Source organism: Notolabrus celidotus, chromosome 17 (genome assembly GCF_009762535.1).
Source record: "Notolabrus celidotus isolate fNotCel1 chromosome 17, fNotCel1.pri, whole genome shotgun sequence".
Lineage (NCBI taxonomy): Eukaryota > Metazoa > Chordata > Actinopteri > Labriformes > Labridae > Notolabrus > Notolabrus celidotus.
In genome coordinates, this window is record NC_048288.1 from 9,571,600 (window position 1) to 9,587,355 (window position 15,756).

General features: G+C 40.9%; 3 protein-coding genes across 4 annotated transcripts; all 3 read left to right on the forward strand.

Annotated features, from left to right (window-relative positions):
* The first annotated feature begins 242 nt into the window (after positions 1-242).
* abhd10b (abhydrolase domain containing 10, depalmitoylase b) lies at positions 243-6,427 on the forward strand. The gene is made up of 5 exons (XM_034706755.1): positions 243-382; positions 817-1,003; positions 2,075-2,186; positions 5,413-5,550; positions 5,659-6,427. The coding sequence occupies exons 1-5, from the start codon at positions 289-291 to the stop codon at positions 5,998-6,000; spliced, it is 873 nt and encodes a 290-aa protein (XP_034562646.1). The 5' UTR covers positions 243-288; the 3' UTR covers positions 6,001-6,427.
* A 111-nt stretch (positions 6,428-6,538) lies between these two features.
* Positions 6,539-11,356, forward strand: tagln3b (transgelin 3b). Of its 2 annotated transcripts, none has more exons than XM_034706757.1 (5): positions 6,539-7,695; positions 8,599-8,815; positions 9,446-9,620; positions 9,723-9,825; positions 10,360-11,356. In XM_034706757.1, exons 2-5 carry the CDS (start codon positions 8,636-8,638, stop codon positions 10,499-10,501), a joined length of 600 nt encoding a protein of 199 aa, XP_034562648.1. In that variant the 5' UTR covers positions 6,539-7,695; positions 8,599-8,635; the 3' UTR covers positions 10,502-11,356. The 2 variants fall into 2 exon arrangements, with proteins under 2 accessions (XP_034562648.1, XP_034562649.1); XM_034706758.1 differs by lacking the exon at positions 6,539-7,695 and adding an exon at positions 8,211-8,327.
* Positions 11,357-12,593: 1,237 nt separating this feature from the next.
* c1qtnf9 (C1q and TNF related 9) lies at positions 12,594-15,329 on the forward strand. The gene is made up of 3 exons (XM_034706674.1): positions 12,594-12,780; positions 12,890-12,952; positions 13,115-15,329. The coding sequence occupies exons 1-3, from the start codon at positions 12,594-12,596 to the stop codon at positions 13,882-13,884; spliced, it is 1,020 nt and encodes a 339-aa protein (XP_034562565.1). The 3' UTR covers positions 13,885-15,329.
* The last annotated feature ends 427 nt before the right edge of the window (positions 15,330-15,756 follow it).

A 15,756-nucleotide genomic window follows, 5' to 3' on the forward strand; every position in this document is an offset into this window, starting at 1 on the left:
GGAAGCAACATTGAGTCTTTGCAATGTTTTCTTTTTCTGCTATATAATAATATCACTCCAATGTGCCACCAACTACTTCCTATTTCAGAGTGTTTTTTCATCTAAATTATGAGGCCTTTTTTTTTTTTTTTAATAAGACGAACAGTTCTACTTTATGTGGATACTCCACCGCTGAGCTGTGCTGTATTTTACTGTAATGGACTACAACCTGACTACAACTTCTCTGCGAGTAAACGAGAGTCCCTGCTGCAACTCTCGCGATAGTTCCTCAGTTGGTCGCGGAGCAGTATGGCAGCCGTCGCGCTGAGGTCTTGCCGCAGAGGACTTTCACAGATTTTAAGCAATGGAGGGCTCGCTGCTTTGTCTTCAAAGCGTCTGGAAGGTTTGTAGAGATCTCCGCTTGGACACAATTAACAACACAACGCTTAAATTTCATACAAGGGTATTTAAACATCGAGGAGGGGGTGTGGCTCACAGACTGCGTCGTCTTACAAATTTAGGGCAGTACATGTTGCGACATTTGCGCCTGTGTTGTGTTATTTGCGCTGTCTACGCTAATTCTTATAGTGTGCAAGACTCTTCTAAATTCATTCGACTTATTCAGGAGTGTCACTCTTCGTTATTTCAGTCGATATTGAACATTTCCATGTGTCTCCCCATGTGCAGTTTTTGTGACTTGCGCCAGGAGAAGCCTTAACCTTTAACATAGGATGTACTGTATTAGTCGAGCTTATATAATTTATAACATACAGCTAATGTAGTCATTTACATAATATGTTCCGCCACAGCAGTTATACTTTGCACTCTGTCAAGCAGGAGACAGGAGACACAAGTCCACAGTTCAGTATGCTTCACGACCAGACCTCCCGAAGCTGGCCTACAGGAGAGTGAAGGGGAAGAGTCCAGGAGTGGTCTTTCTCCCAGGATATGGCTCCAGCATGAATGGGCAGAAAGCTGAGTCACTGGAGGAGTTTTGCAAGTCTCTAGGACATTCATACCTTAGGTAAGTCACCGGAATACACCACCAAAGAGGGATGAATGCTAAGAGCATGCCATGCACAACACTGAATACCCCCAGGTATGACTACAAGAGACATGATCAAAGAGTCCAAACTCTTATGTACATCCTAGATTCATATAGTCTTAGATTTTATCATCAAATCCATCAAATCAACAGCAGTACCTACCAAACATAACTACTGTTCCATGCATCATTAAATCTACCTGAGCAGATCATTTTTATTGGGACAAAGATCACTAAATTACTCAAACAGCCGGCGTCCCCCCGCAGTAGCATTCTCCTGCAAATGCTAAACAAATAACATACTGATGTTATTTTTCTTGATAGATTGTTAATGACAAGACCTGGTTGATTCAGCACATATTTAGTGGCCCAAGGAAACCAGGGCACAGAAGAAAATCTATCAGTACAAAAATACCACAGGTCTGACTTTAAATAATCGATGAAATTGCGTTTGAATCAAATATTGCTCTCTGGTTTTGTTTCCAAAAAGCCATGTGCCACACTGAACATTAGAGCACAGCTGTAAAATCAAATATATTTAAGTATATGTGCTTACTGAGATTAGATTTCACTTGCCAAAATGTATCATGCCATATGCAACCAAGATAAGATGTGATTTCTTCACTGAGGCCAGTCCTTTATAAAAAAAACGCTAGTTATATTTAATATCTTTAAGCAATGTAGTATTTGAAATCCAAATAAAAAAATAGACCACACAAGAGTGACGGCTGACAGCAGTGAGCACTCATAAATGAAAATGAATTCTAGAAAGCTGTACTGTCTTTTTAATTCCACATTTTCTTGGAACTGTGTTATTATTTTTGAATCAGTTGCTCAAACCATTCTAAACTCTTTCATTGGTCCAAATCTTCATCCTGAGATTATGGGATACAAAAACAATTGATCCATACTACTGACCTTATCTCATGTTCACTGTAAAATAAAACGTACACGATGTACTCAAAAAGCAGATTAGTCCCCGGCCTCTTGTGTCCTGCCAATGTGTTCCCCTCTGGTACCCACAGTCATGTTCTTTGTCTGTTTTCTCAGGTTTGACTACACAGGACATGGGGCCTCAGAGGGGGTGATGGCAGAAGGAACCATCGGTACCTGGAAGAAAGACGTCCTTTTTGTGTTGGATGAGTTAGCAGAGGGGCCACAGGTAAATATTTCTCAGGGTCATGACCCTTGTCAGCAGTGCCCTGCTCGGTACGGATCAATGAAGTTATGAAAGCTTTGCTCCAAAGGGATGGGCGTTAAGAGTTAGCTCCCTGAACAGGTTTAGATTTACAACAGTCACTGAATTTTGTTCATTGAGAAAAATGACTGGGTGTTGGGAAATCCTGCGAACAGTGCGAACAGTTCCAGGCATGTGTCAGGAAACGAAGCACCTTGAACATAATTTAACACAATGCAAGATGTCAAAAACAAATTATGCTCAAAAATAACAACTGTTATGATATATTCCTAATATGCACATGTTAAATCACAAGATTATGATGTTTATGAAAAACTAAATCCAACTGACGCTCCATTCGGCAGTGAAAGGGGAAGTTTATCTGGGGAAATGATACAACGAATCAGCCCGTGCGATGATTGAGATGGCACAGGCAGCCTGTAAAAGGCCATTACCTAAATGAAATATAGTTTTGCAAAGATTGCATCTTTTGTGTCATCGGGGATGCTTAACATCTCATGTCTTTGACATTTTGGAAACAATATTTTAACACCTTTTTCTGTGTTAAAAATTCAAACTTAAAGCAAAACAATGTCTCCTTTGTAGCTGCAGAGAACAACAGGTAGGCAGACAGAAGGTGTTGAAACAGCTTGCAAACATCTGGACTTCCACAGGACTTCTCTTTTTTCTGTCAGTTGTTTTCCTTTAAAATAAATAAAATAGAAAACCAGAGGAAGACAGAAAGGCCTGAAACTAAACTCTCCTGAATGAGTGAATGTCTTTTGTTTTCCACTTTTTCTTTATTGATCTGTTTTGATAAATGATACCATTACGTTAGCCCAACATAGCTTGTAGCAGGTTTCCTTCAACTTTACCATAATTAAGGACAGGCTCGCAAAAAACAAGCTATAGTTCCAGTTAAACTTTCACAAAAACATATGGAACTTACTCAGAAGACAGTAGCACAATAACACAACAGCCAAAATATCACCAAGGATAGATAAAACAGGCTCGCTACATAATTTCAAACCCTAATATGAACTAATCTACAGGTCTGACCCTCTGGTTTTTGTCTTAGCTGTCATAGAACCAGGCTTTTTTTGGCATCTTCAGACTCCTTTTATTTTGAGAATGAGTTAATTGTGCATACATTTATTTCCTTTAAATTTCCAGTCCTCAGATATTATCTTACCAGTTCAATGAAACAAAATGTAGCTCAGACGTTTTCATTGTCTTCAGCTGGCGTTTTTCCCTCTGTCAACAGGATCTTTAGTAACATGAATTTAAATAAAAGACAGCTCCCTGGACCTGAGAAGAGTTGGTTCAAGATGCTCTGTTGATAAGGGAACAGGTTCTTCTTTAATCACAAGAAACTCCTTTATTGTACTGTCAGTGCCTCGTACTCAACAATTTTTTTATTTTTTTTTGCATTTCAATTTTTATTGTTGTCAAAGCAACACATTGCAACATCAGCTGTGTGAAACAGGCTGAGGCACATCAGAGAGCAAAACCAAACAAAGCAAACTAATTATGGAAACGTCCCACCCCACTCTGCAGATAGATCTCCATGTGATAATGACAGGGAATGTGTACTCCAGGTTATACAAGAAGTACATGGTGATAAATGAATCAAAAATAAAGAAATATTAATAGTAGTAGTAGTAGTAGTAGTAGTAGTAGTAGTAGTGGGCGAGGTCAAAAAGTCACATGATAATTATCAGGTATGTCATCAAATGACTCATACTCTTGGATCTTAGTTATGGATCTTATCCAAGATGAAATAGTGCTTCCTGTAGCTCCATGCAAACCAGATACTGAGAGCTCCATAACAGCTACATCCAGAATTTGGCGATTCCCCCGGTAAAGCCAGTGAGTAATGTACAGTACCAGTCTAAAGTTTGGCACACCTTCTCATTCAATGTTTTTTATTTATCTTAGTTATTTTCAACATTGTAGATTAATACCAAAAACATCAAAACTATGAAATAAACTGGTTTTGCCATAATATGGATTACGACAGTAGTCAAATGGAGATATCCATTTTGTACTAACCCTACCTCTAAACAACACAACTGATGGTCTCAAACACATTAAGAAGGCAAGTCGTTCTACAAATGAACTCTTGGCAAGGCTCTTGTTAATTAGAAACCATTCCAGGAGACCACTTCATGAAGCAGACTGAGAGAATACCAAGAGTGTGCAAAGCTGTCATTAAGGAAAAAGGGGGCTACAGTGTTGAAGATAATTAAAATAAATAAAAATCCTTGAATGAGAATGTGTGTCCAAACTTTTGACTGGTACCGTACATTTTTCAGATAAAGATATATTTAACAGAGGCGAGTCATTCAGGATCAAAACATACTCACCATGACGGTGAGAATGAAGACACTCTTAATAAGAGAGTCTTAAAGTTGTCTTGTGAGTTAAAGTATCTTCGGTTATCAGTTAGTGTTCTCGGAAAAGTGTTCTCCCACTTTGTCATAAATTATTCACATCATGTAATGGCATCATCACAATAATAATGGTTGAGCTCTGGCTAGTTTAAATAGTGAACTAAAAGCTTTAATATAAAAATACAATTTTTTTCTGATACGGTTTCACAAGAAGTTACCTTGATGTAAAGTTTTCCCTGCCAGATTGTCTGAACATACTGATATTATCCACACCTCCACTCTCACTCTCACCTCAGTGACATGGAGGCTTCATGTCTCCACAGAACAGGTGTGTCATTTACAGGTTGAATCACGGTTGGCTCTATATTTACATCTGGTGTCACACATTCAATCAACTTCTGCACAGAGATAATGATGTTAAGAAAGGATTAACCATATTATCAAGTAATGTCACACTGAACATTATTTTAAAAATGAGGGACACTTCATTTTTGAAACATAAATCAAGGTTGGCTTCTTGCAGAAGTGTACTCTTTAAACCCTTTCATAAAATAATACATATTTTAACTCGCCAAAAAGAGATTTACTTGAAATGCAATACAAATGTTCAAAACAGTAAATTCAGTAATAGAATGGGAATACATGAATTTGTTAAACTTCTATGTCTGGTATTGATTGTATGTTCCACCATATGTCCAGGAGGTGGCACTGTGTTACCACATTTCAGTCCCTCTCTGCAGTGAATGTTCTGCTCAGACCTGGCTCTGTGGGGTGTTTGGTTTATCAGATGGTTAACAGTCTGTTTGTGGTTTGTTCAGATACTTGTAGGTTCCAGTATAGGCGGTTGGCTCATGCTGCTGGCAGCTATTGCAAGACCAGAGAAGACTGCTGCACTTGTAGGCATCTCCACTGCTGCTGATCACCTCGTCACACAATTTAACACTCTTCCTATCGAGGTAGGATCATATAACAGTATCACACAAATCACATTGTTGTTATTTCATTAGACTGGTATGTGTTCTTATTGAAATGTCTGACATGGATTTGTTTGTTTAAATGTGCAGGCACGCAAAGAGTGGGAGGAGAAAGGGGAGTGGACTGTGCCGACCAAGCACTCAGAGGAAGGTTTTTATAAGTTTAGCATGGACTTTCTGAAGGAGGCAGAAAATCACTGTGTGCTCCAGAGTCCCATCCCCATCACATGTCCCGTAAGGCTCATTCACGGGCTCAAGGATGATGATGTCCCCTGGCACATCTCCATGCAGGTCGCAGAACGCGTCCTGAGCCCCGATGTGGACGTCATCCTCCGGCGACACGGCCAGCACCGCATGTCTGACAAGGATGACATCAAGCTCATGGTGTACACTATTGACGATCTCATAGACAAGCTGACCACTCTGGTCTGAGTGCAGGGAGGGGGAGTGAGCTTGAGAGGTTGCTGAGATAAAGAGACAAGGACTTTGTTTACTTAGAAGTCAACCCTCAAGAAATTTACCAAACAATGGCATGCGTCTCTGCCAAATATCACCTTTTATCCCCTCGGTTCCCCCTTTACTTCATCTGTCACTTCAACATGCCGTTACAGCAAACTACATTGAGAGGAGCTCTCTTGTTAGACGTTACCTCTTACCTTCAGGTTGCATTTGTATGTGTTCCAGGTTATTATACGGAGTGTTATGTCGGCCTGCGTTAGGTCTGTCCTTGCTGCTGTGTCTGCCGCTGTTATTATTGTTTGACTCTCCCCCCCACCCCCTTTACTTAGAGCATAGTTCTCCTGTGCCTTTTTTAATCACTTTTCAACTGTTTTGGCCAATAAAACCTCTGCACATGAGAGTGCAGGTCTCAGTCTGTTCCCACAAACACAACATATTCAAGGCTGTATCACATGAAGTGAAGTACATTTAAGTCTGTTATGTATTTCTTAGATAAGCTCCTTACTTAACAGCTCAAACAGATGATATTAAATCAGGACATTATTATTGAATCACAGCAAAACACTGAAATGACACTTCTAAGCATGTCAACATGTTTCCATTAACTGAGTTATATGATAAAGGTTGAAGGCTACATCCATGAGCGGATTATTTTTGTTTAGCAGGACGCTCTGTTACATGACTCCTCATTCCTGTTGGCCTTTAGCCACAGAGAGGCCTGCAGAATGGAGCCACTGGACTGTTGATTATTAACATGTAATTGGCCACTGGCTGTACTGTGCTCAATGGGGCAGAACCAACCACTTAACTCTCTGGGATCCACTTAACTGCAGCACTGACCTTTAACTCGTGCTTGAGCTATGCAGTCAGTGATTTGTTGTGTCAAGACTAAAATCAAAATCAATTCATGGAGCATACAGGACGACAGTCTAATGCCATCAGGAGACAAAGTGTTAACTGGCAAACAAATATGTTTTAGTTTTTACATGAAGCAGGTTTGTGCACCAGATGATGTTTTAGTAACTACATTTTATTTGTTTGCTGTCTTCCTTCAAAAACAAGGCATCGCTCTCCCTGTAGTGAGCTACAGCACTACTCAAAGCAACCCTCTTAACTCAGTTAGTGAAGAGAAATGTCTTCCATTACTGGAACTAAGATTCTGTAAGAAACAAAATACCTTATAACGTACTTTGTGTAGGAGCCAATGAAAGACAACAAAAACTGAGCATGAGAAACTAGTTAAACTCTGCAACAAACTCCATCAGATTGTCTGGAGGTTAAATTGATTTGTTATTGAACGCAGCAGGGTGATGACTTGTTTTTGTTTTATTGGGTTTCTAAACAGAATTTGATCGCTTTGGTTTTCATCATGTGCTTCGGTTATCTGAGGCTCTCTCCCTGCTGCAAAGCTGAGCATGCACTACACTGACCACTGTCCGGAAGCAGTGTCACGTCGCATTCTGTGTTGTAGAGTCTCTGGGGACCCCTCCTGGAAAAGCTGGCATATAAAACGAGTGACTCGCCCCTCCCGGTCAAACTGGACCCAGCCTGCGCCCCACGCGCCTGTGCTGCGCTTCATGGATGCTTCAGCACTACAGCATCCTCAGCCCTGCCCAGCTCAGCGGAACTGAAGCACGGTGACACGGTCAAATCCGACTCTCCTTTTCGGTAAGTGTACGCAGCTTTTATCAGATCAAAGTGCTCCAAACACAGAGCATGGAATGAATAATGTTGATGCGTAAAGACAGGACATGGAGTGAATAATGTTGATGCGAGTGATGCAGTGTCGCAGCTTTAGATGTTAGGAGCTTGATTTACTCAGTTTGCCTCTGGAGTAGTTTAATGTGTAACAAGCTGCAGGATGTGTATCAGTGTGGTGTGGTTACAATGATGGCGGAACTTCATTATTGACTGAGTTTAAGTGAGGGGAATGCGCTGAACGACAGTCACACTAACCTTTTTTTATGCGGCACATGGGACTGACGTAATCGAATTAAACTCCGTGCCAGGCTAAATATAGATCCGTCAGTGTGTGTTATTGTAAAGGACACAAACTTTCTGATCAAACATTTGATTGTTTATTTGGTGGCATGATAACTGTCTACTGGAGGTCATACTTTGACCATCCTCTCTCTCTCAGCGCATCACTGCACACAGCGTGCCGGAAACGGGCTTGATTGTTGCCATAGCAATAAGAGGGCTGGCCTCTCCCCGTGCGGGACAGCAGCCAGCGACCACACCCTTCACTGCTACAGCATCCAGAGCTGGGCATGGGTGGAGGGCTTAACTTTGGGAGACAGGTGCTCCAGAGAGACAGAAACATGGCATTATACAGTAGCTTTTCCCTGAACACCAAGCCAATTTTTTAAAGTGCTCAATCAATCAATCAATCAATCAATCAATCTATCAATCTATCAATCAATCTATCTATCTATCTATCTTTATTTAATCAGGTTCATGTTATTAGAGTTATATCATGGTGTCACCCAGGCCTTATGTTTCAGACTACATGTCTGCAGCTTGTCACAATTCATGCACTTTCCTCTAAAACATGCTCCTTTTTCTCCTCAGGGCTACTACACTGTACCAGAGTGTTCCTGCAGCAGCCATGGCGAACAGAGGGCCCAGCTACGGACTGAGCCGAGAGGTGCAGGAAAAGATTGAGCAGAAGTATGACCCAGACCTGGAGCAACGATTGGTGGACTGGATAGTTACTCAGTGTGGAGGGAACATAGAGAGGCCACAGGCGGGCAGGCTGAACTTCCAGAAATGGCTGATGGATGGGACGGTGAGTAGCTGCAGCACCTGGACTTAAAATAGAAGTTATGGTTTAATAATTTAGGTAAAAACAAAGCAGCTCGGGCAGATTTAAAGAGCCAGATCAAGTCAGAAAAGTGCAGAGAAGAGGAGTGATTTTTGTTTCATGGTTCGTGCTATAAAATTGTAGATTTAGAGTCATTTTAATGGCGGGGTTGGAGAACTCCTTAGACTCCACAGTGGAGATGCTAAACACTATGAGACATAATTACCAACCAGTTATAAAAGTGCATTTTACTGCAATGTCTGCTTTGTGACACTGCAGCTTACTCTAATGATGTGAAAATCATTCAGGGAAATCCATCAGAGACCAGCCAGAGACATCCATTTCTGGTGCTACAGCAAGGAGCTCAATAAAGATAAATGTAATGCTTGCTGGATTTTCAGTGACGGGTGTGACTTATACTTTACATCGACTTGTGCAAATAGATCTAAATAAATGTTAACCCTGTCTTTTGAGGAATCCTCGGCAGAGGAGGAGGATCTACAGAAAAGGGAAAAAATGAATTACTGCTTTTAGGCATGTCAAATAAGAGCACCTTGGTTCGGTCAATGTGTGAATTTAGATAAAGCTTTAAATGTCTGACCTTGTTTGTTCCAGATCCTCTGCAGGCTCATCAACAGCCTTTATCCGAGGGGGAAGGAGCCGATCAAAAAGATTCCAGAGACGCAGATGGCCTTCAAACAAATGGAGAAAATCTCTCAGTTTCTGCAGGCAGCTGAAGCGTACGGAGTCACAACCACTGACATCTTTCAAACCGTGGACCTGTGGGAAGGTGATTATCCACTGATTACTGAACTGGTATAAAGTAACTCACCGCTGTTTTAGCTGTTCTAACTAAATGACTTAACAAAACTTCTCATTATTCTTGCTGTAGGAAAGGACATGGCAGCAGTGCAAAGGACTATGATGGCTCTGGGTAGTTTGGCTGTCACCAAGGACGACGGTCATTACAGAGGAGACCGTGACTGGTTTCACAGGTAAACAAAAAGCTCTATGGCTTAATCCCAATCTCCACACTCTATGACTCACTGACTTTCAAGAGTGTCTTCCCAATAAGTGTGTGAGTGCTTAGTGCTGCTCCACAGTAAAATCATGGAGTGTGTGAGGGCTCTGAGTGATATCATATGGTTAACCTCCATTGTGGTTACTTGGAGCATGTTAGCAGAGGTGTTTTATGTTTGTCAAAGATTCACAGAGGATTCACATGAATGGATTTTCAGACTTTTTACTGTTTGATCAATAAATGAACACTAATGTAAAACGCTCAAACACAGTCAGGAGGTTAGCTTTCTTTTGTTTAATGTCACATCTTGTGTCCTGGAAACATGTGGTGTCATGATAGTGAGTAATTTATCTACCATCACACACTCACACACTGCACACCTGACATTATTCAAGTCCATGAGGTTTCAGTGCTTTGGCTTTGAAGTATAGATTGTGATTTGGCCTGTGTTTTATATAATGCTTCATGTTCCTCCACCTCTGTTTATAATTGTTGTACATGTTTGCAGGAAAGCCCAGGCGTATCGACGTGATTTCAGTGAAGAGCAGCTCCGTCAGGGTCAGAGTCTGATTGGCCTGCAGATGGGCAGCAACCGCGGGGCTTCACAAGCTGGTATGACAGGCTACGGTATGCACCGTCAGATCATGTAGGCCACTCTCTACCTAACCTGCTCCCCTGCTTCCTGTCATTATTTTCTACTAATACCACAGAAGTTGTGACCTTCGTGTCCTCTCTAGCACCTGCCGTGTTAACCTCAATCTCCCTGGAACTGCTGCTTTCCCAAACAGAGTGATCTAACTTTAAAAATGATGTCAAACTCTGTAGACCTCCTTCTAAAGCTGTCCTCTTCCTCTCTTCCCCTCTGACATGTGCTGTTCCCTCTCTTGCTATGTTTCCATGTGCAGATGGTTACCTAATGTGGAGTCATTCAACATCAATTTAGTCTTTATCTAGAGAATTAAAGATTAAATCTGTACAAAACAAGCCATCAGTGTTCTACAAACTCTGGATAAACTGTTACAGCATGTTTAAAGCTATTTATTTGTATATAGGTGAACATTTATTTCCTTTCATCATCTGTCATTGTTCTAGGAAGGTGTGTAATTATTTAGCCTTAAACTTAAAGGAACTCAGTGACAGACGATGTCTCTGCTATCTTGTCTGTAGACATGTTGCAGTATCCTCTGTAACCAAATCAACCTCACGTTGTGCCTGGTTATGGGACTACAGAGACTGGGTCCTGATTTATTGTCTGTAAATTCTAAATGGGTTTCATTCATTCTGAGCCATGCCTTTGTTATTTGTTTGTTAGATTACATCTTTGTGTCTTAGTAAACACATGTGCGGTAGCCAACATGTCTGACAGTGACGTTTCCATTTCTGGTGCCAGGTACAGACATTGCTTGAATGTGCACTTTTATGTATTGTCATGTTTATATTTTTGAATATATTTATATCTGGAGGCTTGTAAGATGAATTATGAAAAAATAAAGTGTGCGAACATGTATTTGTGTCAGTCTGTTAAACACAAGCTGGGTGTCTGGATAACAGAGATGTACATGTGTATATGCTGTGTGCGCAGAGTGTTTTTTTCTTATCTTGGTTTTATGTTCCAGCTCCTCCCCTGCGCCCATCCCTGCTGTCTCTCCCCACTGTACACAATCTAATAAAGGGGCAGCAGCACAGCATGATAATTATGGAGGTTACTCTACTAGAGAGGCCTCAGTGAAGCCCCTGTGCTTGAGTGAGATATTACAGCTGCTCCAGTGCTGCTTTTAAGAAGCTGGTTGTACCTTTATGGATGGAGCAGCAAAAACACATCAACAGTACTTTCAGATAATGTTTCTAAAATACTGTTCTGTTGTGTTAACTGGGAATAGCTGTGGTTTTACATTTTATTTATGTGTGTGTAGTCACCAAACGTTCCCGCTGCTGATTTTGGACCATGCTCCAAAATCAGTCCAGCATGCAGATAACATCTCAGGGACACTTTCATTAAGATAAAGAAGAAGAAGGGTTGGGCTCTGAAGGTCACATTTTATGTTAGTGATCAACTTTACGGGGTCAATTGTTTGTGACTGTTGACATTTAAAGAGCAAACATGAGAAACACGCCTGAATTAACATTTTAACTCACTAGCATTCAACAACTAAACAGATACTGTGACATTAAGGTGCTGTCTTTTAAATCCAAGACAATTACAACAGCTCATATTATTCAGAGGCAACAATTCATTACACTATCTTTTTATTGCTCGACTAAAAAAATAGACGTAAAGATCCTCCTGTGTAGATGTGAGCTGACAGAGTACAATCATTTGTTTAGGTTTTATGTTTGCTCTGCTGCAACAGAAGGAAGCTCATGAGAAACTATGCAGCCTTGAGCATGTCAGGCCTGCACATACAGCTTATTATTAGCCTCCAGCAGACTGGAGAGGCATGACGAGGGGCACAGGTGATGTGTAACTGACCAACTCAATAAGTAAACCTAAAACACAGTCAGACCAATGAAAAGACTCAGAGGACCGAGGTCACTTCTGTCCAAAGTTCTTGGTTAGTTAAAGTGTTCTTGAGTTGGTGTCTTGGTTTTAACACTTCCTTTTGTTCAGCCTGTTAAAAGACAGCTTAGAAAATTTGTTTCTGTATTTTTTTCACAGAATTTATGCACCACAGTGTTCTTCTTGTGGTCTAAAGTTTTTGCATGGTGTGAAATTGAGTTTGAGGGACAGGTGCATCAGGCACAATGCTGCAGATGAGGTTTAGAGTTTCTCTCTTGCTCCTTGTATTGATGGCCAGGTGTGTTGCACAGGAAGAAGCACAAAATAAAGCCTGTGTTTGTGGATACCCTGGAATACCAGGGGACCCTGGACACAACGGTTCACCTGGCAGAGACGGCCGGGATGGACAAAGAGGGGAAAAGGGGGATCAAGGTAAGTCTGGATGGCTAAACTTCTCTTTTAGAACTTTAGATGCACATTTCCCTACATGTCCAAGACTTCAACTTTGTGATTCATTATAACAATCATCTATGACTCATAGGTGAAATTGGCCCTGTTGGACGACCAGGCAGCGACGGCGTCAGAGGAGGAAAAGGAGAGCCTGGTATGTATCTTCTCTGTAACCTGAACTAATTTAACCAGCTAAACAGTATCATTATGCACATTATTTATTGTAATTATTCATACATTTTCCTAAGTGTTCTGGCCTCCCAGAATATTTATGCACCTTTAACATAAAGGGATTATGTGTGCTTGTCATTTATAGGTGAACTTGGCCCAGCTGGGCCCAAAGGGAAAAGAGGAGATAATGGAGAAAAGGGTACTCCTGGGAAAATGGGGCCTCAAGGTGTCCAAGGGCCCATTGGCATGAAAGGAAATAAGGGAGAGCTTGGGCTGCCTGGACCCCTAGGAGATAAAGGGGATTTGGGGCCTCTTGGACCAGAGGGTCCCAAGGGAGAGATTGGCCTTCGAGGTGACAGAGGTATTCTGGGACCATTAGGACCTCCCGGCAGGCCAGGGTCTAAAGGGGAAATCGGTGTTCCAGGTCACAAAGGCAACATTGGTTATCGCGGTGAGAGAGGAACTCGAGGGGAGAGAGGTGATAAGGGCGAGAAGGGAGATGCTTTTCTTATCTCTAAAAGTGCCTTCTCTGTGGGACTCACAACAGTTTCTAAACTCCCAGCAGCTAACGCACCCATCCGGTTTGACAAGATTATTTACAATCAGCAGAATCACTACGATCCACAAACCGGCAGATTCACATGCTCTGCAGCAGGAGCCTACTTCTTCACCTACCACATCACTGTCTTCTCCAGAAATGTGAAGGTGGCTCTGGTGAAGAATGGTGCAAAGATCATCCACACCACAGATAACTACCAGAGCGGTGAGGATCAGGCAGCAGGGGGTGCTGTGCTGCACCTGGATGTGGGGGACAGGGTGTGGCTGCAGGTGGCAGGAGGAGAGCTGTTCAATGGGCTCTTTGCTGATGAAGATGATGACACCACCTTCTCTGGCTTCTTAATATTTGGGGTTTAAATCAGCTGCTGGTGTTATTTCTGGTTTCATAAATGTTTTAAAAACTAGAAATCTGTCAGGAGGGATCAACTCCTCTGCCTCTTAGTCGGTGGAATGCATCTCAGAACATTTTATACTGTGGACCTTACAAACCAAATTTAAAGGACTGAAGCTCTACCTGAGTATTTCCTCTACATGCAGCCACTTTATTTAAGGACACCTCATCCCTTTAAATCCACAGCTTTTATTTGACTTGGCAATTTTCATGCAAAACATTGGAGAGGCTTAAAAATACAACAACATACAAATAGATTTACTACCAAGAATAAAATAACTCAAAATGTCTATCTTTACTTACAAGGAAAATAAAACACCTCATAAGGGACTCGGTGTTAACAAAGTGCCCTAAGTGGACATGCTTCAGTACATTTTATTTAGTGAATTTCACTTCCTCAAGCGCTGGACTTATTTTGCTCTTAAATCAAGAAAACAAAGATTGTTTTTACATTTTAATGGATTCATTTATCTCAACATCTCTAGAAAACAACACTTGTTTTTATCGTGATACAGGGATAATTTTCTAACATAAAGAAAACAAAACAGGGCTGATAACTGTGACAGACCAAACCACGACATGCCATGTTATCATTTTCATGTCAGTGTTTGTTTTGTGCTTTTGCAGCTCTGGGGATACAACTTATGATTATCAGATATTAAGTCCAGATCTTGAGAAAAACTGAACGACTGTACAAATTAAATCAACTTGTTTTCTCAGTAAAGTGGAGTAAAAAATGTCCAGGACTCCCATAATAAACAAAATATATTAGACTGACAGGGGCAGACTAGTTTCCCTTTGATTTATTTCTTTTTTTTAAACTCTATTCTTCTCGTATTAAACTCTCATACTTTAAATTAATTGAATTGTGTCTCATTCATAATAATTTTTGCCTGTTTTTGTTAATGAACTATCATGTGAACTCGCTGGTAATCAAAAGTAGCCTAACTCTTTTGAAAAGAGAGCATCCGGGGAAATAAAACCATACACATTGAATGGAAAGAGTCATGACTCTCATTTACCTGCTTAGTGTGTTTTTCTTGTACTATTGTGTGACATGGATCATTTTCTGACATAGAAAACAAAACAGGGCTGATAACTGTGACTGACGAAACCACAACATGCCATTCTACCAAGTTCATTTGAGTTTTTGATTTGTGCTTTTGCAGCTCTGGAGATAGGAGTTATGATAATCTGACATTAAGTCCAGATCTTAAGGAAAACTGAAGGACTGAAAAACTTAAATTAACTTGTTTTCTCAGTAAAGTGGAGTAAATAGGCTAGACAAATTATAGGCATATTTGAGTGACAGAAGTAGACTAGCTTCACTTTGATTTCTAAAACTCTTCTTTTCTTATTAGACTCTCATATTTTGAAATAATTGAATTTTGTCTAATCAATTTTATTTTTTGTTGCCTTTTTCTGAGCATACATGAAATTGCTAGTATCACAAGTAACTCCTTTGAAAAGAGAGCATCCGATGAAATAAAACATACACATTGAATGGAAAGTGTCATGACTCTCATTTACCTGCTTGGTGTGTTTTTCTTGTACTATTGTGTGACAGGAAAGAGCAACATTCATGAGGTTATCCTTTCTTACTCTGGTATTTGGGGATAGGCATACACAACAGAGGTACCCGTGACATTAATTGTTTAGGCATGATGAAGCGACATGGCACGAGGAAGACTGTGCGACGACAACTGGAAGGTCCAGTCTCTTTAGTCTTTGAAGAACCGCAGGAAGTCAGACGGCACATTGTCTATCTGAGTTTTTTTTCCTTCAATGAAGAGCGCTCCATTGTGGGCGTGGCTCTGCAGTCACAGACTCATATGCTG

What these genes read in the sequence shown, in the direction of transcription:
- c1qtnf9 (XM_034706674.1), top strand. Translation starts at nt 12,594, where the DNA reads ATGCTGCAGATGAGGTTTAGAGTTTCTCTCTTGCTCCTTGTATTGATG. An exon ending in AGGGGAAAAGGGGGATCAAG is followed by an intron (nt 12,781 to 12,889) that starts GTAAGTCTGGAT and finishes TATGACTCATAG; the next exon opens with GTGAAATTGGCCCTGTTGGA. An exon ending in AGGAGGAAAAGGAGAGCCTG is followed by an intron (nt 12,953 to 13,114) that starts GTATGTATCTTC and finishes TGTCATTTATAG; the next exon opens with GTGAACTTGGCCCAGCTGGG.
- tagln3b (XM_034706757.1), top strand. Translation starts at nt 8,636, where the DNA reads ATGGCGAACAGAGGGCCCAGCTACGGACTGAGCCGAGAGGTGCAGGAA. An exon ending in AATGGCTGATGGATGGGACG is followed by an intron (nt 8,816 to 9,445) that starts GTGAGTAGCTGC and finishes TGTTTGTTCCAG; the next exon opens with ATCCTCTGCAGGCTCATCAA. An exon ending in AACCGTGGACCTGTGGGAAG is followed by an intron (nt 9,621 to 9,722) that starts GTGATTATCCAC and finishes TTCTTGCTGTAG; the next exon opens with GAAAGGACATGGCAGCAGTG.
- abhd10b (XM_034706755.1), top strand. Translation starts at nt 289, where the DNA reads ATGGCAGCCGTCGCGCTGAGGTCTTGCCGCAGAGGACTTTCACAGATT. An exon ending in GTCTTCAAAGCGTCTGGAAG is followed by an intron (nt 383 to 816) that starts GTTTGTAGAGAT and finishes TCTGTCAAGCAG; the next exon opens with GAGACAGGAGACACAAGTCC. An exon ending in CTAGGACATTCATACCTTAG is followed by an intron (nt 1,004 to 2,074) that starts GTAAGTCACCGG and finishes CTGTTTTCTCAG; the next exon opens with GTTTGACTACACAGGACATG.